This window comes from Pezoporus occidentalis, unplaced genomic scaffold (genome assembly GCF_034315485.1).
Source record: "Pezoporus occidentalis ecotype Australia unplaced genomic scaffold, CSIRO_AGI_Poc_V1 ctg19, whole genome shotgun sequence".
Taxonomy (NCBI): Eukaryota; Metazoa; Chordata; class Aves; order Psittaciformes; family Psittacidae; genus Pezoporus; species Pezoporus occidentalis.
In genome coordinates this window covers 12,386,829-12,409,105 of record NW_026913748.1, presented here as the reverse complement: position 1 = coordinate 12,409,105, position 22,277 = coordinate 12,386,829, and the positions used below count along the sequence as shown (strand labels likewise).

The 22,277-nt window shown below is 39.3% G+C and overlaps 1 protein-coding gene across 25 annotated transcripts in view; it reads right to left on the bottom strand.

Moving 5' to 3' along the window:
* The window catches only part of SOX5 (SRY-box transcription factor 5), a 650,561-nt gene that overhangs the window by 128,745 nt on the left and 499,539 nt on the right, over positions 1-22,277 (bottom strand). For all 25 annotated transcript variants that reach the window (XM_062616810.1, XM_062616809.1, XM_062616815.1 and 22 more), the window contains one exon: positions 20,188-20,256. In XM_062616810.1, the coding sequence (XP_062472794.1) occupies positions 20,188-20,256 (69 nt within the window). The remainder of the gene's footprint in view (positions 1-20,187; positions 20,257-22,277) is intronic.

The window sequence follows — 22,277 nt, the reverse complement described above, 5'->3', positions numbered from 1 at the left end:
TAAAAGTTAAAAATAAACTTTGCAGGTTGTGTGCATGTGCGCACACACCACTTGAAGACTACAGGGTTCTCTTGCCGATTCTCCTGAGGTTTATTGGCTTTGGAGGTGTACCTGTAAGCACTTATCCAAAACTCACATCCAAGTTTGTATTCATTAACTTAAAGCCTGCTCTCCCATATTTCTAAGAACTGCTTGGGAGAGCTGGCTTGAAACCTTGTCTTCAGCAGTACAAATAACCAGCTGAACTGTATCATATAGCAGCAGTAGCAGCAGTACAAAAAGAAGACACCTTCCCTGCAGAGTTCAGTGGATAAAGAAGTTACAGCACTGGTCCTTCCACTGGATTTGCCTTCTTCAGATCATTCACACCTCTTCCAGTCCTCTGCAGCGGAAATACTGCAAGAAGGCATTCAGCAGCACTATCATATCCAAGAAAGATGTGAACAAAACCAACTATAGTTTTATTACGCTACAATCTAAAGAAAAAATACAAACAAAACCACACTTGAAAATTATTACAATTAAAACCACTTCTCTCCTAGTGGTTTGTTGAATTGTCAGTGCTGACTTACACATGCACACAAACAAAATGTTTAGTGTAGAGATGTCAGACCAGCTGAAAAAAACCCCAACACATTATGCTGGTGACATTTACTTTTTCCAGTGGCAGCTATGAATAAAGCACTCATGAGTGAATCTCGAAAGGCTGGAAACTTCAGTAAACATCTAAGCCTCCTCTAAAATCAAACAGGAGGCAGTCTAAGAAGATCCCAACTTCTTTCATATGCCTAGCTGCTTCTGACACCAACTGAACAAGAAATTAATTCTCATCCTGTTTTTCCTCTGAAGCCCAAGAGCACTTTCATCCCTCTCATAGCATATGAGGATGCTAAGTAAAATCAGTGTACGTTGTAAAGTAACTTAAGTGAACTCCAGAAAGGCAGAGAAATATGTTTGTGAGTATATGTATATTGAGGAGAAGGCAAAGGGCATTCAAAGGATATTAAAGAAAGTAATAACCTTTAAGGAACACCCAAAGGATTGTCTTGACCACTTGTCTTACTGAAATTTACCCTCTGAAAACAATGCCTGCTAAAGACAAAGGATTTTATTACTGCTTTTAATGGGTGCTCTAATAATTCCCTGCTTTCTAAGACTTCATGTATAAGATGCTTATGAGAAAAGATCCTGGTCTTTCACTAAATAAAAAGAAAAAAAGTTTAAACAAAAATTTTATCAGTTCCGTAAGTTTCACTGCTTTAGTCTATTTATTGCCCCATTTTAAAACAGATACTGAACCCTTCATTTCCTGCACAAATTCAGTGAAATTTATTTTTCCCTATAACTCGATACTTCCAAAAGTAGCAAGAAAGGAATAGCTGTCTTGTGGAAAGATCTGCCTACCCTATGAACATCTATTTCCCATGGATGCAGGAGATTAGAAAAACTGTGGAAAATGGAAACAAATGGGGAAGAAAGGCAGAGTCCATTATATTCTTTCATTCCAGAGGGTTAACAGTTACACTTAACAGCTTTACCTGCATCTTTGGCTGCCTTTTCTGATTAGTGTTTTTTGCTGTATTTGGTAGAGATACAATTACTCAGTTCTCTTAAAAAAAAGGGTATCTTTCTTTCACTTTCATACTTTAGAACTTTAACAAGGGCTGTCAACACTGTTTCTGCGTATGCATCTTCTGAAATACTAGCTAGCATCCTCTACTAAAGGTAGTTTCTTGTTTGTCAAATTCTGTGTCCCTTTCTAGAAAAGCAGCATATGGAGCAGGTAGAGAGGTTGAAAAGTAAAAAAGGACAAAGCAGAAAGTACTGTGTCAACCTCAATAACCATCCCACAAGGCTGGAACAACTATTTTATTTTATTTGCCATTGAACAGCCCAACTCCAAATAGGTGCTTAATTAACTCAGAGTGCCAGTCTAAACGTTTAGCCTGAAGCAGCCTGACAAAGAAAAAAGTATCTCCATACTGCATTTGCAGATGTAGAGCATCAGGCACCAGAAGAAACTGTTAAAAACAAAATGCAGGGAATTTGTATGATACACACATCCAAGCGTAAAGATAGAACTCCCAATACAGCAAAGTTTCTGCTATGACAAAACTTTATGCAAGGGTAAAGAGCCTTAAGGACAGAAAATGAGGGCATTTATGGCTGAATCCTATTTCCACAAAATAAAATTCTACCAGATATGAGGCAACTGATTTATTAAAAAAAAAAAAAGAAGAAGACAAATCTAGGAAAACACTTTTTAAAAAATGTAAGCACAATATGCTCAGAGGAGGATAAACAAGATTAAGGATTTATAAAACTCAATGCAAAACACCTCAATATTGGTTTAAGAAAGGATAAAGGCTCACAGTCGCATAACAGACGACAGAAGAAACAAGAAGGGCAACATACGTCTTGCCCCCAGTACTTGACATCCTATTCAGTGGCAGAAGCACAGATTTAGACAGTCTCCCCTCTTGTTTCTTGGGGACTTGACAAGGGACTACACCAAATTAGAAGGAAAGGAATGCTCTGGCAGCTGACTTTTGTGTATTTGACTTCTTGCCCACCACCCTATAAAACAGGTATATTTCTGGCATGCAGCAATACATGGTGACCCTTAAAATTAGATGGTCCTCAAATATTTTCTGTTAAGGTATACTCAAAGCCTTGGCAATGCAATAATCTTCCTCCCTCTTTATTATATGAAAAGGTGCCATGCTGTGACTGTTTTAATCACTGAATAAACAAAGTGCCCAGCACCTGTCCTACCTTTTATTATCATAAAAATCCTGTTTTGTTTTGTAATTCTAAAACATCAGCAACTCACCCTTAGGTGAGCATGTGTTTATGCTGCCCCTACTGTTGCCTTTGTGGTTTCATTATTAGCAAGCCATTAAATGAAAAACAGAAGAAGGGGAGAGGAGAGAAAAGCAGGCCTGAGGCACAGCCATTTGTGCCTACTAAATAGGACAAGTCGGCCTTAGGTAACCAGGGCCCTGAGACTGGCATGAAAGCCAGTTAAGTATCCCGAAACGGAAAAGAAAGCAAGTTAGTGAATGAACCACTCTGAGCGGGAGCAGATAAATCCAGGACAAAAAAAACATGGACAGACATCCCACTGACATTTAGCACAGCTTAGCACAGCCGGAATGGAATAAAAACCCAGCAGTGGCCAAGGTGAGGAGAGGGTTCATGCATAATGACTGGTAAGTGCCTTACACTCTGGTTTGTTTAGGCAGTTTTCATGGAATCAAGGGATGCTTGAAAAAGAAATGTATGTACTGACAGTCTTGGCTTTGTTACGATGAATGGATCTAGAAAAATTTAAGCACAGAAAATGTTAAAAATGCAAAGAAAAAGGTGTCCTCACCTTGAAGAGGGAAGAAATTTACCCTCACAAACTTTTTACCACTTATTCACTAACATTTTACTGATGGATTGGAGCAGACTTTCGGCGTTAAACTCTACTAATATGATTCAGTGTAATGGCACCAACACAGATCTGACTTTAAAACTAAAAAGGATTGTTTTCTGCATGTTTCCCCGCCTCATTCTCCTCTCACAACCACTACTAAATTCTGTAGAAAAACAGTAAAAATAGAGGCAGAAGATAAAAACCTAGAAGGCCTGAATCTCTGATCACTCTGCACTTCAGTTCACATTTTATATCGTGGCCCAATGGGAAAAGACTGACAATCTGGGTTCTGTTCCTGGTGCTGGCAATGAGCTACAGTCTAACAATGTGCAAGCTGCTTCCCCTCTGTCCTCAATTCCCCTGGTCTGAAAAACAGGATGCTTAAAAAATAAATAAAATAAAACAAATTTAAAAAAAAAAAAGAGAAAGAAAGGGTAAAAAAAAAAGATTCCAAGATCCTGCTATGCCAGTGCTGCATAAGATCTGGATCATACAGTAATATCCATGCAAACAGACGGTGAAATGGAAGTAAAATTTAGAAAACTTAGTGATTGAATGCTATTTTGTAGAGCTGCAAGTAACCACAAGGGCTGAAAAGGCCAAGAAGAATCACACATGGCAGTAATGAAATGCAGGATGATGCTTCTAGATCAAAGTTTCCATGCACATAGAGTAACATCTGAATTTTAAGTCACAAGAGTATTCTGACATCTCTTTCTACTACTTAATAGGCAGTAACAACGATTTACCACAGTTTCTCTAAGATATGTAAAACAAAAATAGCCAAGCATTGTGGGAAATCTATATTGCCAAAGCTTTCTGAAATAACCTGAGTAAAGACAAATCATGAGTTCAAGAAAGTGTCCTTCATGTAAGTATTTCAGTTTCCTTCTGAAGCAGTAAGAACCTTACAGATAAGGACCAAACTTCCTACCCTAATCTTTATTTCTAAAAAAAGGGATTGGGCAAATAGGCTCAACATCTTAAGGCCCACTTTTCCCAGGGACTGGATAGAATTAGATCTGAGTAGGTTTATCTCAATCGAACTAGGATAGTTTTTTATTGAAAAAATAAAAATCCGTATTTTAACCAGCAAAGTTTAATCCCTTCTTTTCCTGTGAAAACTCAGATAAGTTTGATTTTGTGCCTCTCGCTGTCTCCATATTCCAGGTATTATGTCATTGCACATTAGACTGTGTCAACACACCGTGACTTCGTCCCTGCTAATGCAAAACCTCAGAAAACATGGAGCCAGGAGATAATTTCAGAGAGCTTTTTTTTCTCTTTTTAATGTAACTCGGTATTTATCCTCCCATATTTCTGACATTTCCATTGAGTGATAGTCCCAAAACGAAGAAAATCAGTCTTTTGCATGCAAAGCCGTCTTAAAGCAGACTGTTGAGTAGCAATCTTTCTGGGCAGGTGAGTTTCACATATGTCTTCAGGAAGCATCACTGCCTTGCAAAATCCAAGAACACCAATGACAGGCTTCCAAGGAAGCCTCCTCAAGTCCGCTTCTGGTGGAAAGAAGGCTTAACCTCCTATAAAAGCACACCTCCTGAAGGAATGGGGATATGATGCCTGAAGGAAAAATGGGTGCAAGGCTCTTAGAAAATGCACCCATATTCTTAGAAGAGCCACCCGTGAGTGAAGTTTGCATGCCAGAACATAAGAAAGAGCTGCTTTCAGAATAGTCTGCTTGTTTAAAACAGTCTATTTTTAAAAAAAAAATTGAAGCATTAAAACAGTGGCTTAACATAAAGAAAATTAATACAGAGAAGGAGCTGTGTGGAACCTGATGAAATTGTTACATCATGTTAGTTTCTTCTGCATTTTGTCCATAAATTTCAGCACAAAGTGTCTCTAAATGCTCATGTTCTGATTTTATTATGTTTTACACTTGCACAGGAAAAGGGAATTCCAGGCCCCTGCCAGTGATGTATTAAGAAAAAATAAAATAAAACTTCATGGGTTTTGAGTCAAATAATGAAATGAACTATTTTTGTTGCACTAGGTAACTAAACACTAACAAATGCAGACAACACATTTCAACAGAAAGAACTGATTTAGGAAACTACATTATATAGCCTTATTAAAGTCCCATCTTCCACTGTTAACTACTGCATTCTAAAGCAAACGTCAGCTTGGGGGGGGGGGGGGGGGGGGTAACGTTTCTAAATTAAACACCCTTCAAACACACTTTCTGACAGCTATCTTCATATTTTCCACAGATGCTGCCACTGCCACAAAGTTAGGCACTAAAATAGATGCAATGCTAGTGTCACGTCTAAGCTGTGCTGATACCCCTGCCTCTGTAACTGCCGGTTGGTCTGCACCAGGAGGAAAAACACACTTTATATAGAGAGGATCTCAAAGGCACTGCAGATGACATTTTGGAAGGTCTAACTGATCAAAGCAACAGAAAATCATCAGAAGGAGGAATGCCTCAGACTGAAAACAAGAGTCCATCCATATTCATTCCCTAGATATGCATTATCTCTGTTAGGTTGAAATGATGTAAGTTATTCGACTTCTGGAGATTCACAGGGTAGCCTGTACATATGTAGCATTCTCTGAGGTTTTGCTTACCCTGTAAATCATTATGCCTATATTCTTAATTGTTTGGCACAGCTCCCAGGACATCCATTACATCTCTTCTAACTAATGCATATTTGTATCTGTTCACCCCCACGGCTTCTAACCAATAAATCTCCTGGCATAAAGAGAAGAGCATGAAAATAACGCATTATGGGTGAGTAATATTCCATCAGGATACTTAAACAGTGTGGGCCAACTAACCACTCAAAACCATGGTCCAGCCTCTTACCCCTCTTTGGTTTGCATTGCTTCTCTGGCTGTATTAACCTATAGAGAGTCAAGAATATAATACTAGAGCCCTATTCTAAACAAAAAATAGAAAGACTATTAAATGTAAGTTGATAGCATGGGGTACTGATTTACACATACCTTTTTTCATCTACAACACACCTAAGCTCTTGCCACAACCGGCGAGAGCTCCCTGAAATACTCCCATACCTAAGCCAGGAAACCCAGCTTAATAGCACTGGGTCCTCATTAACAGCAGGTATGACTGTGTGAAAGAAAAATGTAAGACAGGTAGGAAAATACCTGCGCTACCTATAACCCAATAGACTGAGATGCGCTCCAGTAGATGCAGAAAAAGGGCCTAGTTTCTAACCCTTGGTTCCCCCTTGAGAAACTCTGAGGAAGGCTCTCCCAACCAACAGACAATGGTATTTGTGGAGGCAGCAACAGGAAACACAGGGAAAAGGGAGCTCTTTTTGCAGAAACAGTTTGCTCTTTTTGAAGCATTCCCATGGCTGCATCCAGGCTCTGAGGGGAGTACAGTATCACAAAGGTAAAAATGAATCAGCTCTGGGGTGAAAGACAGGAGAAAAGGCAAACACATCCATACTAGAAGAGAGACAGACTTCAGCAATGAGAGCAGAGGGATGGAGGGCATTTGTGCAAATACAGATTACATGTGCAATTCATTTAGAGGCAGTGGCATTTTTATCACAAAGAAGAGTTTAATCAAAGTCTCAAGAGATCTGCCATAAAGGAAGCCCTTGCCTTGCTGCCTTGGCTGCTTGAAAGAAACACCTGTTATGTGCAACAAAAAAAAAAAAAGACAAAACAAACAATAGGTATAGAAAGGAGGCCATGGTTCAAACAATGTGGAACGGAGAAGCACAGTTTTCTCTAAACGAAGGGCTAGAATCCTATCAAATGAACAGCTGGGAAAAGCGTAATTCTTTATATTTGCAGGGAAGTTGCACAGATTACATGATGGCAACAAATACAATATACGTATCTGAGCTCTGCTTCCTAGGTACCAGAAAGGACAGGAACCTCCTAAGATATCCCTGAGTGGAAGAATAAATTTGCTTGAGTCCAGCTCCAGGAAAAAAAGATAGCCAGCTTTCAAATGAACACAATGGACAATTTTCCTCCCATGGGGCCTTTTTGTAAGAGTTTCTGCTAAAAGGATACAGAGCTCAAACAACCCTCTCAAAAGATGCAGAAAGCAAACTTGTGATTTCAACAAATCCAGAGGGGATGTGAATAACACCTGTAATAACTTAGGATATTATTAACACAGAAATCAGAATTCTGTGTCAGTAAGTTGATTACAGTTTTAATTTCTTTTTTCTGGTTGTACCAAAAAGACAGGAATTCTTAACTGTGCTATAATAAGTAATACAAGGGAAGCAGACATAAGTAACACCCTGAACTTGTAACACAGAAAGATGAAAATCTTGAAAAATAGTACTTCAAATCTGCCTTTCAGGTCAAGTAAAGAAGAGATGCACGATATAGAGCATAAACTAGAATGTATCAGCTGTCCACAGTTTTGCTTCCTGTCACAACGGCAAAGAAACTCATGGATCCATCATGTATCTGGGAGCTATCCTACACCAGGAAACATCCTGCTGCCAGAACTGGGCTCTGTGGAAGAACAGGGGCAATCTTTATAAGGAAGGGGTGTTTATAGCTATAAAGCTACCCAAAGAATTACAGAAAGGGAAAAGAAGTAAGCTTGAAAGTTTTATTTCCTTAAAGTTGTCTAATTTCAAACAATTTGAGTCTATTTCCGCTTACTGTGCAACTCCCAGTGCATGCATTAGGCTGTCTGTATCACTGGGAAATACTGCAATCTAAAGTAAGGGCTCTCCCTATTTGACACGATTTCAGCTGAAGAGGAACTGTCAGCAGCGCTGAAGAACTCATAGTGCCTTGAACAATCCACATCTAAGATCAGCTATAATTTGGTAAGCATTCACAACTCGTGGTCAAGAATGGAAAACAATCCTATTCCTTCCCACTAAAATCCTTCAGTAACATTAAAGAATTATGTCCAGAAAAATAATAACGTTTGTAATTGATACCTGAATTGGGGCACTCCCAATTTCAAAATGTGTGCCTATGTGCATGTAAGGCGGCTTACTTCTGTGTGTAAAATAAGAACATAATCAATCAGCAGTTTAATATATGCTTACTTATTCCTGGACTACAGATTCAGACTCCAGGGTTAAAAAAAATGGAAATGATGCTTAATTTAGCCACACATGATTCTTAAGGATTTTAAGAACTTAAAACTCATTACACATGGTATATAAAACAGCCCCTCTTGCTGACACACTGGAGCTCAGTAAAGCTTAAACAGCAGACAAGATTCTACACGCAGCATGCAAGATGAGAAAGCATATTCATGTCACACACAGATTTAAAGGGCCAAATGCTTAAACAGGCTTCCATCAAATGCTCAAAGCCAAGACACTCCTTAACTAAAAGACCTGTGGCTTTGCAGTTTGTACCTTCAGCCTTGGTTTTCTTGCTAAAGCATAGAGAGTGTGGCAAATTAGGAAGGAAGAATCGATTAGTATCAACTTGTGATTACAGCCAATCTGGTCCCAACCCCAGTGAGGGAGAAAAGAAGGAGCACATGGAAGGTGTTGAAAAGAAAGACTCAAGCTCAATTTTCAACACAGCCAACCCGAATTCAACAAAGACACTCAAGTGATCTATCTCCCTTTCCAAGGGCAGCAACAGCAAAAAAAGTCTTCTCTATCCCGATGGAGAAAAAGAAAATGAGAAAGCAAGAAAATAGGATACAGAAAGAAAGGGGCTTCATGGTACAGGCTCCTATCCACCGCAGCCAGAAAACTCCCGCTAGCCCAGGAGAACAGAGCACTTCTCCTGTAACTCCGGGGACGCTTGGCACCTCTCCCATGCTGACATTTCAGGGTTGAAGCTGTGTTCACAACACACTATAGGTGGTTGGTATATCAGTATTATGTGCTTTTATAGTCATCAAAACCACATAAAAACACAGTTAAAATAATGCTCTTTGGATGAAAAGTCAAGGGCATTAGGGAATACCAGAATTAAGACTGTCAACATCATTTTAATTTTCCCTCTTGTGAATACAGTCTACAATTACATTATCACATAATTCTGCTCCCCCAGGGTATCATTTTTTATTCAATATGTATGACAGAGATACCTGGGAATAAAATAAAGAATCCTATTTAACTTAATTCTGTCACTTGTAACTTTCAAATGTCTCACTTCATTACCTAACTAATGTATCACTATGTATACAAAAGTGTACAAAAAAAAAGTGTACAGGTGTACAAAAGTATAGAAATCTCATGATTATTTCTGTCCAAATCCATTTAAAATTGAGATTTATGAACAATTTTGTTGAAACTACCCAAGTTTCACCTTTAATTTGCTGAATACAATCAACTATCATCTTTCAAACCGGATAAAAACTATTTTGTGATACGAACATTTTAAAAGTAGTTTCCTCGCTGTGTCAAATGATTATAAACTCCAAGTACTGTGAATTAAATTTGTCCAATTTTACTGTTACTATTACCTTTCATATAAGTCTTCATTTTAGTTTCTATAATTCTACTATGCTTATCTTGAAAGTTAAACTCTTTCATTTACCTTCTAGATACAAGAAACTGATGTATATTTCTTAGGCTTTTCAAAGCATACTTCAACCAATTTGAACAAAAATCTGAACTGTTTCCTTGCAATTATTTTCCTATTACACATTTTATTCAACTTTCGCATGTGGAAGTTGAACTTAAATGCATACTACATGCAGTATGCAAAATAAAGGCAGCTGGCCTGAAACCTGTAACTCTTCAGTTCATCTTTGCTCAACAGAAACTTCCAAGACACAGCTCTACCTTTCCCTGTCTTTCTCCAGACTTCTAAGTCAGGCTTGACCCACATTGCCCCTTCAATCACTACCCTTCAAGGGATTAAACTATTTCATTTACTCTTCTTACAAGTATCAAGCACAATTAATTGACCTCCACTTTAATTTACACAATGTAATTCAGTAAGAGATAAGCAACAGAACAAAAATGAAACTGTTTCACTTGGCCTCTTGCATGATATTACCATCAATGGTGAGCTCATCTTGCCTCCTAAACTATGCAGGGTAAGGCATCATCAGCTTTCGGATGCCAGATGTCTGAGGAAAATCCAAGGTGGTGAAGACAGCGGTGTTGATTCAGTAGGTGGAACCATACTTTTCCCTCTGAATCATTTTTAGCCATTATTCCAGCAGGGTTTGACGTAGTCTATTTTGAATGAGCCATCAAAATGAAGTCGTGACCACTTATGATGGCAAGAGATGAATCAGAAAAGAAAGTCATTGCCAGTAGAAATTAAATGATCCCCGAAATTCTCTCTCTTGATACAGGTATGGGTGCTGGTGGCAATTCTGGAATGCCAATGCCAAATATAACCTGTACTTCAAATATAGATGTTTTGGTTAGAAAAATAACCATTTTAGAACAAGATGGACAGAATTTAATGCCCAGATGCAGTGCTCAGGATCCTAGCAAAAGATAATGGTCCCTATACAGTAACACTCCCAATGATGCTAGGATAAGAGGTACAAACCTGACAGCAGTTTTTTGAAGTACTACTAGTGGACACAGATTAACATTATGCATCTCATGTCCAAATTCCAGTTTGAGAAATTATACACTACTTGCTTCTGTCTCCTTGTTCTCCCATTTTAGGTGAAGACCCACACCCCGTCTCAGCTCTGAGTATGTGTGCTTGTATTTCTACACAATGTCTGCAGGGAGAACTCTACCAGGTTAACTCCCACGATGCTTGCTAAGGCAGCTTGAAATATTACCACTGACAGTGGAACAACCCAACCTGCACTGGCTGTTACTGGTATCATTACAGCGTCAGTACACAAAAATGCACCCTCACACCTCAGATCCTGCAGGTCAGAATCTCCTAATGTAAGTATCACTAAATAGTATCACCAACAAACACGTACCAAAAAAAAAAGTTCCATCTTCTATTCATGCTACATTTCACTACAAAGCACAACTCCTACATAACCTTAAAAAGCATTTTGTGAGTTTAGTTAAAGCCAGGCAATCCCACACATATTCCATAATACTGAAAAAGAAATAAATGATATCCAAATTTGGCTTACGAGTTTCATTCTCTTTGGAATCCTTCAGGATGTCACATGCTACATAACCCAAGTATTACCTGGTCAACAGAGATGAAAACCCCCAAATTCAGAGAAATCACCAGAATGATACAGTTATGAATTTTTGATTCATTTATTTTTCTGGAAGGTAAGACCCCACAATAAATGCTCTCAAATTATGCAGCTATCTGAGTCATTTTGCAACTGGTGACCCTTATAATGATGTTCTCATTTTCAGAGCCAATGCGATGCCACACAGTGATTTGTCTGTTAAATTGAATCTTTGCCTCTAGATAGATAGATAGATATAAAGTTTATTTTGAAATGTCTCCTAGTGCCTCTGAGTCTGACTGATGTGAGATGTTATTTTGAACATGCCAAAGCATCTGAACGGCTCCAGTCCTTTCTTTTCAGCGTGCATTCCTTGATAAGTGGCAAAGCTTCCCACTTATCAGTCACTCAAAGTGACTGTGGCTGTCAGTTGTGTACAAAGCGCAATCAGTTTGGAAGCAGAGACACCAGCATTTTTCTTCTCAGCTTGAAGCAAACACGTTTTGACTGCTAGTCATTCAATTTTAAAGCATCTTCAATTAGGGGTGGATGAAGATATAAAGAAAACACATCCTAAACACCTCCACCAGCCAGCAGTAAAAAATTTATTGTTATCTCCTGCTTTACCTTACTGCAGAGGCAGCAGTAGCAGGTTTTTTTTGGCTGCACAACAAAAGTACTCATGACTACACACGCTCCATACAGACAAGAACACAGCCATAAAGAGTTCATATACAGCTTCTCAAGCCATTTACACAACCTACCGTGGTAGCTTCTGCTCCTGTACCTCTGCTGCCTGCTGTGTAAACACCTGCACAGGTACACAAAACGTGTACAGCTCACATGCACACAGGTACACCACCCCACATATTTTGAACAAACACATTCACAAAATGACATATGCACAGTCTATAGCAAATAAAATGCTGAGCAGAACCATTAAAAAGACCATGGAAATAATGACAAGGAGGGAAAAGAAAAGAGAGGGCTGGCAGAAAGGAGGAGTTGATGTGGGAAAGGGTGGGCATCTGTGTAAGGAAGATTGCTTGGTACCGCAGTGTCACAGAGCTGGAAGTAGCCAAAGTTGTGGGGTGCCTCAGAGAGATGCACAAATTGGAGAGGGGATCTGAAGACAAAAGTCAAGACAGGGCCCTGGAATGCAAGTTCTCTGAGAGGGCGCTTGTGGAGGGCAGAGAGACCCAGGTGAGGCCTTGGAGTACTATGTTGCCAGCTGCGATGACTCTATTTAACTGCTGGCGTTTTTCTTGCAGTCCTTGTTGCTGGATTATTATGTGTGTTTCAGCATTCTGTTTTGTTTTTTTTAATAAAAATATGTTTCCTGCCCTCCCTTGTGATTGTGTGAGAGAACTGGAAAATGGGAACACTGAAAGCTCTGTAACAAAAAGGAAATTAAGAAAAGATGCTAAAATTGTGAGAAAAGAGTCATGAAGTTCAAAACAATCTCATAATTTTAGAACATTTGGACTGGTAACACTGGAGAAAGCTTCATTATCAGTAAGTGCTGTTGGAAACATGCAGCTCAGCATAGTCAAAAAAAAACTGATTTATCTCATGAAAACATGCCCTTACTATCTCAATAAATTCAAGTCATACAAGTCTCAAGCAGATTCTCCTTGTTTGCATTGGTGCAACTACACCAGTCAGCACATTTGGATTGTGTAAGAGTGCAAGAAAGGCTTGAGATCGTATTACCTGCTCTTTGGAAGTAAAATCATGGCACACTGGTGCAAAGTGTTGCTTTGCACAGAAATAAGTTCAGATAAACACCTCACCAATCTGCAATCTTTTACATAACTTCACTTCTATGGAAGTGTTCAAGGCTAGGCTGGATGTGGAAGGGGGCTTGGAACTAGACAATCTCTAAGGTCCCTTCAACCTAAACCATTCTGTGATTCCACAAGAAAAGGAAGCAAAGACCCACAGATTACCCTAAAGAACATATGTCAGACCCTTCAGCCAAATACACGTTATTTACTGAACTTGAGAGGACAGAAAGCAATTAGCTCATCCTGACTGCCAGCCTAGATTTTTCTTTCACTCCTCCCTTTCCCTATTTCCTCCCCCAACCTTGCCTTTTTTTCTTTTTTTGTGTGCAGTTTTTTTTTTGTTTTTTTTTTTTTTTCTGGTTGTTTTCTTGAATAATTAATTTCCCAGGGGCTTTTCCCTACTCAAGGGACAGGCGAGTTATTCTGATAACTGATACGACATCAGCTGCAGAGCTTTTGTGAGAAACAATTGTTTTGCCTCTTTGCCGGCAACCTCAGTTGTTTGGGAAGAGGTTGCAAAGTCATGGGAAAGGCTGCAGTGTGACTCCTTATTGGGCCTGTCTCACTGAATCCAGTATGCCCATGTTTATAACTTACAGGAAAACAGCTGCTCCTGACACATGATGAATTTGGACAAAATGTCCCCAGTCTACGAGCCTGTTCAGTTTGACTGTGCAGTCGCAGCTTGTCATATCCACACAGGCAAAAACAAAACAAAAAACAAACCATCTCAGTGGATGGAGCCTGTTCTGAAAACATTTTGCAGAGTGAGAAGGAAGATAGTTTCTCAGAATTTTCTACAGAAGAAAGGTCTCATTAAACTCCCACTAATATGAATAAGAGCCTTTTCACTACGTTCAGTGGGAGCTGGATCAGGCCCTCACTTCAACGGCTTTATTGTCTACCAAGGAAACCTTTTGTCCTCACCTCTCTCTGATATGCAAAGAGAACTCTAATTACAGAAGAACTAATACTGTTCTGTTGTGCAATGGCTTGCAAAGGGGTCACAGCACCATGAAGCACTGCTCTCCTGTCACTGAATTCTTAGAAAATCAGAACTCCCAGGGAAAACGGCAATAGAGAAGCAACAGAAATCATCTAAATCTGTAACCAAGCACTTGTGTGGTGGTTGCTCATTTCTACATCTCAAGTGAAGGATTCATCCTCTACAGCCATTTAAAGCCTCCTAGAGAACTCTGGGTTACAGGCATGCAAGAAGCTGTGGACCAGGAAAGAAATGCCACAAGTCCTTGTGCTTGTACTGAGGAGATACCACCAGGGCAAGGATTAAGGGTAAGGACCTCTACCCTCCTTATTATTCACAGAGAGTATCCCAAGTACTTAGCTTACATAGTGGCATGCTGGAGTTCGCTTTCCAGCAGGAGACAGAAAACGAAAGGATGAGCTGTGTTGGAAGTATTAGAGCGCAAACGTGCAGGGGCAGGGAACAAATCTTCATATTTCTTTATGTACAGTCAAATGGTCAGTGACTTCTCGCAACAAGAAACTGGCACTTTTTACAACTAAGCTTCATCTGAAATAGGTCAATCAAAATCTCAATGTTTTCTCAAAGAGAACACGAACAGGCCCGAACATCATTCAGCCAGTTACAGGTAACAGATGATTGCTCATCTGAGGAGTTCAAAAGCAACAACAAATCTAAATAACAACAACAAAAATTATCACCATAGATGACTATGCTGGTAAATTATGATACCTAAAGCACTGTGGGAGCAGGTCTCTTTACCAGTGTTTTGGAAGACTGGAATCAACCCAGAGCTTCTTGGTGCTTGGAAAGTTTTAACAATAACAACTGTATCATTTCAAAACTTTACACGCTAAGCTTAAGAAATATTTTTCTGAACTTCTGCGTAACTCAGAAACCAAATCCCTCTTTCCTCCCTAAAAATACAGCTAGATTTTGAAAAAAAACAGATCTGGCTACAAAAAGGACCAACCGTCCTGCAGGAAATTCCAAGTGTTCAAGATTTTATTACATTCCAAATTGGAACAACACCTTAAACCTCAGAACTTAATGAGAATGGGAATATTCTGATTTGGGAACATAGTCGTAGAGCCAGGCCTCTCCATCTACCAACACAACTCGGGGAAAGGGACACAGCCAGCTGACAGCGGGTGGGGAGGATGGTAATCTGGATCCAGGCTCACAAAGGAAAGTCTGATTTGGAGCCAGGAGGACACCTAGAGCAGCTGAGGGATTTAGGAAAGCCAGGAAGCCTGTATCCCAAAGGGGCATGGAGTCTGGAGAGCCATGATGCCCACACTGCCTACCAGACAAAAGGGTCTGCAAAACTTGAAGCCAGAGGCCACCATAAGCTTTTCACCTGGAAGCAGGACCTGCTAAGGTCCCACCAGGCTCTGAAGCTGCCTCTACCATCAAGCCAGGCACCAGGCAGAAGTCAGATCCCATCTGGCAGGTGGAGGAGTTGAGAGGCATGACTCTTTCGCTTTGCATGAGAACTTAGTCAGGATCCTCTTGTTCTTCAGAGGTCCAAACTTTCTTACAGAAAAGGTGTCCTGTTAGAACATGTGCTGACAAGTCTCTAGCTCTGAAGAAGAAAGAAACCCCTCTATTAAAACACACAGAATCATCAAATGGCTGCTGCCTGGCAGGAACTGCTCTTAATTCCAGTATTTGTGCTAAGTACATCACTCAGAAATGAATACAAATTAGTAACCAAGTACAGGCAGTATTAAACTAGAAAGTCAAAAGAAACTAAGACCCAAATGTTAGAGACATTGTAAAGCAGTGCTGTTGCTTCTTGCTGCTTTGAGATCTTAGTTTTACATTACTGGCAACCTGAAGTGTTCCAAGATCTTGAGCTGGGCTCTCCAAAAAAAATTTTGACTAAAAATCAGAACAGTTTAAAAAACAACATTTGGCCTCTGTTTTGTTTGCCTTCTAATTTTGGAACTTGTAGTGCTCATGGTTTCAGATTTTCCTGGAAATATGAGAGCTGGAAGTTTACATTTTGAAGAAATGAAAGCTGGCATTTTTGTCATCACATGACTCCAAGAGCTGGGGCTTGAGAGAAAAACATAAAACATTGTCAGGCTTTCTACAAAATTGTGAGATTAGCAGCATTGGTTTTATCACAATTTAGGCTGCAAGGTTGACCTATTTTATCAACAGTGCCCTGCTGAATATGAATTGCTTTATGAATTTTAACAACCATATTTCATTTTAAATATAGTTCCATTAAAGTGACATTTGTCACTGAGCTTCAAAGCGAACTATTCAATCATCAACCTGGGCTAAACTTTTTGTCTGAGCAAGTGGAAGTTGTAAACTACACCAACTTTGCATCCCAGAGACACTCCTCAAGGCAGAACACCTCGTATGCTCATTGCCTGTCCTGGGGACTATCTCAGCATCAAGAAAAAGGAGCATCTAGCCTTCAAGTTTCTTTTGCTCTCTGTCCAACCAACGTGACAGCTACAGAGCCCCAGACTTCACCATGTTATAGAGCAAAGACACTAGGAAGTAGTGTATGGCCTCACAAAAGATGAGGAGGTCACCACGAGATCTCCCTTGAGGCCCTGAAGGGCAGAACTAGATTTAGCCCAAGAACTTGCTGAGCTGCACTTGGTGTCTGCATGCTCTTTCCTCAGCCTGTTTCACAGCTGCAGATCACTACAGAGCTGTTCTGAAACACAACCTGAGATCTTCAAGGCTGTTGATGCACTAGAGTTGACAGAACACGCATTTGTTTCATTTCTGGTAAAATAGCAAGTCTGAGGTTTGCAAAGGAGAAGAGCCCAAATACTCAGCAGGCAGAAATGGTTAAAGTGAAAACCTTTTCAGTAACATACATACAAAGATTAAGCAGAACAGAAAGCATGTGCATGGGAGGGTGCATTCCAAAGTGGCATAAAATAACATGGAGGGAGGCTTAGTTAATTATTCAAAGAAACTCAAACCTCTTCACAAATTAGGTCTAGAATATCCTGAAAAGCAGAAAAATAAAATTATAAACATTTCCCAAAACACAAAATCCTATCTAGATCACATTTTAGCATTTTGAGGTCATACAGATTCTTTAATCTAATCTGCAACTCTTCTCCAGTTTAGTATTATCTCCTTGCTTAACTCTCGATATGAAGCCAAGCTGTTTGTCTTCTGCATTAGTGACACCTCCTTCCTGTTAATTCAGAAAAGATGGACTTGAAATGCCTATTAGAGATTCAAGTGCCAGGTACATTTTTCTAAGCTCAAGTAGCTAACACATCTTTCTTCAGCATCACAGAAGTGGCTAGTTTAATTGAGCTGTAGTTATACTCTGCATTTGCAGTCCTCCAAGGGGGAGAAACATGTCACAGCCTCTCCCTGCTTATGCATTGTGTGTCTATCAGTGACTGTATACTGGGGTAAGGAGAGAAGGAACTGTTTCCAAGTTAGCACACTTAGAAAAAGGAGTCATAAATCATGGGGTCAGTCAGGTTGTGCTTTTTTTTAACCTTAGGGTATTATGTTTTCAATACAATATTTCAATAGCTTTTTTCTGTGTAATAATTTATCTGGAATTACGGCAACTCTTGCAAGCTTAGAAAAAATTGGCTCAAGTAAAATGAATCCTTTGCCATAAATAGGTTGTGTTCATAACTGCAGCCTAATCATTCAGTTGCACGTAAGTCAAATAGCTATCCAGACTTTGTAGGAATATTTCCCTGTCAATAAATCTAATGCTATTTAAAAACTCTGAGCCAATGTGACAGAAGCCTGTTAGATTAATTAGGGCAAGGTCATAAAAGCTGAACTCACATCTACATTCATGTCAGTTTTGTTCCACCTACCATAACCTGACTGTAAACTCACAGACTGTTTTAAACATGGGCATGTTAAGGTGACTTCATTGTCTTCATTTGTACACAAAGGAAGATTTCTTCAGGAATTGTTTCTTCTAACAGTCAACTAAGCATGCGATTGCTTACTTGAAGAAACGTTTTGCTTTGTATTCACTGTCAATAAGGATTTTCTTAGTTTTAAACCTTTTTTCCTGTCAGTGACTTCACAGTGATTGGACTACATTCAGGGTTTGTGAAACTTCAGGACCATGCAGACCACAGAACTGTCAAGAGGCAGGCAGTAAAATCAAAATCTCCCCACAAACTGATCATCTCTGTGGGAGTGAGAGGACGGTATTGTCTCTCTGCCTGTTCAATTCTTGACCTTTACCATGTGACTATCCAAAAGAAGGGTGTCCCAAATCTGATGGGTTTTGTGTGAAGTGGACCCTGTAGGTGAAATTCTGACCTTAGCAGGGTCAGTATTTCATTCAAAATCCCTTGAGACAGATCTCCAAATCATTTCTTAGGTTTGCAGCTTGTATCAGATGGTAGCTAGCTGACTTTCATTTACTACTGACTCAGGTCAAACTTGGACCAGGGATCAAGAGATGAAAGGCTTTATGTCTCATTATCAATAATCAGTGTTCTCTACTACCCTAAAAACGACATACTTCATTCTTATCTACAAGGCCTTAAAACTTAAAAGGGTTGGGGTCAAATTATGTTACTTCCATTTATTTTCATTCACTACTTATGAAAAAACTTCCTCTCTCACTGCCACAGCTAAATGCTAAAAATGTAAATACTTTCCTTGATATTGCAGAGGTTCTATTATCGTTTTTCTTTTAAGGTCTTATTACACATACAGCAAGAAAAAAATCCTTGCCATATACAAATTTAAAGAATAAAATCCTACAAAAAACAACCCCCCAAAAAACACCCAGAGGCCAAGACTAAGCCAGGCTTTATCCATCTCAAAATTATTTTCAGTAAAGCACATCTTGTATAGAAGTTGCCTTATAACAGAAGGGTGGAGCTTCCCCAGAAGTTTTCCATAGTTACGCAAGTCCTGATACTGACAGAATATCCTCCGAAACTATAGAGGAGGTTTTTCTTCTAGCGTGAAGCCATACAACTCCTCTGATTTTGCTGGAATTAAGTTTTTCTTAGATGAGTTATAGGTATTTAGGCGATTAATTCTGAAACACTAAAGAGCTGGTCTGGAAAGAAAATCTGCTGTTACTGAACTAACAGAACATAACATCCACTTCCACAGCAACTTGCACTGCTCTACACATAACTGCATACTTAAACAGCCAGAGATTTTACTGTGATTCTAGATACCTGTGAAATGTCAAATCCCTCCTTTGTTATCCTGTGAAACCTTCACGGGCAAACTAATCTGCATTATTCCCCAAGCAGGGGCATGCATATATACACATGGAAGAAAAGTGATGAAAACAGTCAATGGCATGAAAGAAACTTCTGAATAATTTAAGGCAAAAAGAGGTTAAATCAAGTTTACTAGTTATGCTGGGTTAACAACTTTTTTTCTACGACTAGGAATAAACCTGCAGATATCTAGGACCTACACAGTTGTTCTCCTAAACCTAAGCAACATTTTGACCAGTTTCTCATTTAGACAATACTTCACCCAAAGAACTGAAAACTTCCAGACTTTCAACACCTGGGGCAGCAGGAAGGAGGTGCACTTGATTACAGATCACTGAAGAGAACTGCTTCCACAAAACTTCAAAGAACAGTCGTAGGAGACCCATTCCAATCCAACTCTTTCTGGCAACACTTTTGCCACTCCTAAGTCTATAGCTGAAAGAGGATTTGGTCCTGCAAACTCTTGCTCACATGGCCAGTTCCCCTCACATCTGGGTCCTGATCCTACAGGAGCTGTGTTATCATGAAATGCCTTCCAAGAAACTGACCTTTTTTGCTTAATGACAGATAACATCTTCGTGTGTTTCCACAAGTAAGATGTGAGCCATCTGCAGAGATTCTTAAAGAAACTATGACAATAATGGCTGAGGGAAAGCGTGGGGAAATGAAAGGAGAAAAAGAGATATAAGAGGGGCATGGGTGGAAACGCGGTCTCTGACCTGGATCTGTTGCTGAAGAAGGTTAATTTTGTGTTGCTGCTGCAGGAGCTGCTGCTGTTGTCTTGCGATCTGTGAAGAAATTGCACAGAAGATATGTGAGATATGTATCATCATTCCTGGAGTCGGTACATAGGAAACTTCCACTCTGGCTCTTTAAAATGCTCTGTTAAGCTAAGAAACCTTTGACTGTGGGTAACAGCAGCCTGGACAGCTGTTGAAGCAAGGGGCTTATGTTCAGGAACAATTCATAGCTAATACTAGTGTGAAAGGAAATCTTACGGAAAATGTTGTGCTGGATAGCAAGAGAGGGACTGATGCAAAAATGTCCTCTCTCACTATCTGAAATGGTACTGCTAAAATCCCCCAAAAGTGAGCACTGATTTGCTCCAACTTGCTGGAGAAAGAACAATGATGGCAGAGAAAATGGAAAATAGTAGGAAAAGACAGGAAAGGCAAAGTAAGTAGGATGGACAGCAATATCCTTTTTATGTTTGGCATTACTTATTCAAAAAATAAAAAAAGTAAAGAAAAAAAGGAAATCTGACATTCAGGAGGAAAGTGTTAGTGTGTGTATTTCCTTCACACAGAAACACACAAAGAGACTGGGTTTGGGACACAAGGAACTGTGTTTTGGGAAAATCGCTAAAAGGGAATAAGGAGGCAGTGCAAGGCTACACAGCTCAACACTCAAACTGATTTGCAGAAGCTGATGGAGTCATCATTATGTCTCCTCTCAAAGTCATGTGTGTTTCCCATAAGGACTTCCATCCTTCCACTCCATTGACTAAAAGATTGGGAACCTTACTGTAGATACATTTTATATACAGTAATGGAACCAAATTAAGAGTTCTTAGAGAACTGATGGAGATAAGCCATTATATACCTCAAACTTGAAAAGCAAACTTGAAAAACTTTTGTTTAAGCCGTAACAAAGGCTCTGCTCTCAGGAACAGCTAGCACAGCAGTACAAACATTAAACTGAGTATTGCTCTTCCCCTGTGGTATGTGTACACATCGCAGGGTCAGATGGGAACTTACACATACTTACTGGGAGGAATTTTGTGCATTCTTCCCCTTAGGTATTTTCTTTCACTGCTATTATTAAACTATTAGCATAACACTCACTCACAGTTAGTCTCACATCCAAAAGATTAAATAAGGGTTTTCTTTCTACAGCCTCTCTTTAAGCAAGCAAACATTTTTTTCAATACTTTTTTTTTTAAAGTTTGGTTATTATAATTTCTATATAACACAGAATTTCTTGAATTAAAAGAAATCCTTCAGGATTTCTAACTGCCTTTTTCCATTCTCTCCATTTTCTTTTTCACTTTCAGATCATCCAGCCATCCTATAGCAATAGCGACTTTAAAAGGTAGGGCAAGGGAAATAGCTCCTGCAGGATGTCTCTTGTGCAAGAATCTCAGCAGTTCCACCTTCACACCTTCATCTACCTTCTCCATGCAAACAGAAGTGTGATACAAATTCTCTAGTTTAATAGATAAGCCACTTCTCCTGTTCTCCCTATGTGCTATTTCAGGTGTGAAGCCAAAATACACAGTATTTAAGATCAGGTTTTTAAATAATCCAAACCAGGGAAAACCAAGGCTAAAATGTCTGAGTGGATTAAAAACTTCAGACTTGCTTGGTACAACATAACCACTGAAGTATAACAATTACAACAGATTTCAAAGAATTCTGTGAGCTTAATAAAATTCACATAACTGCAATTCTATGGTATAAACTCAAATTTCATTACAAGCTGAAATTAAGGGTCAGGCAGACCAAAATGCTTTCAGATAAGAAGTACCAGGATGGACTTTTCACAAAATTTTAAACCAGATGTCTATTCTCTGCTCATGTTGAGGCACAAAAACGGACATTCATTTCTGTTAAAACTTGCATGGCATAGACTTATAAGAAAAGTTATGTTCTTGTATAAAATGTTATGTATCCATGTGTGCACACTGGAACTGTTCACATGTAAAAACATTTGCATTTTCAGTGGAAGGCATATCTGCAAGAGCTGAAAATCAAGCCTCTTGCATGTAGAAGAAAAAAGTCACACTTGTTCACTGACTTTATATTCTTCC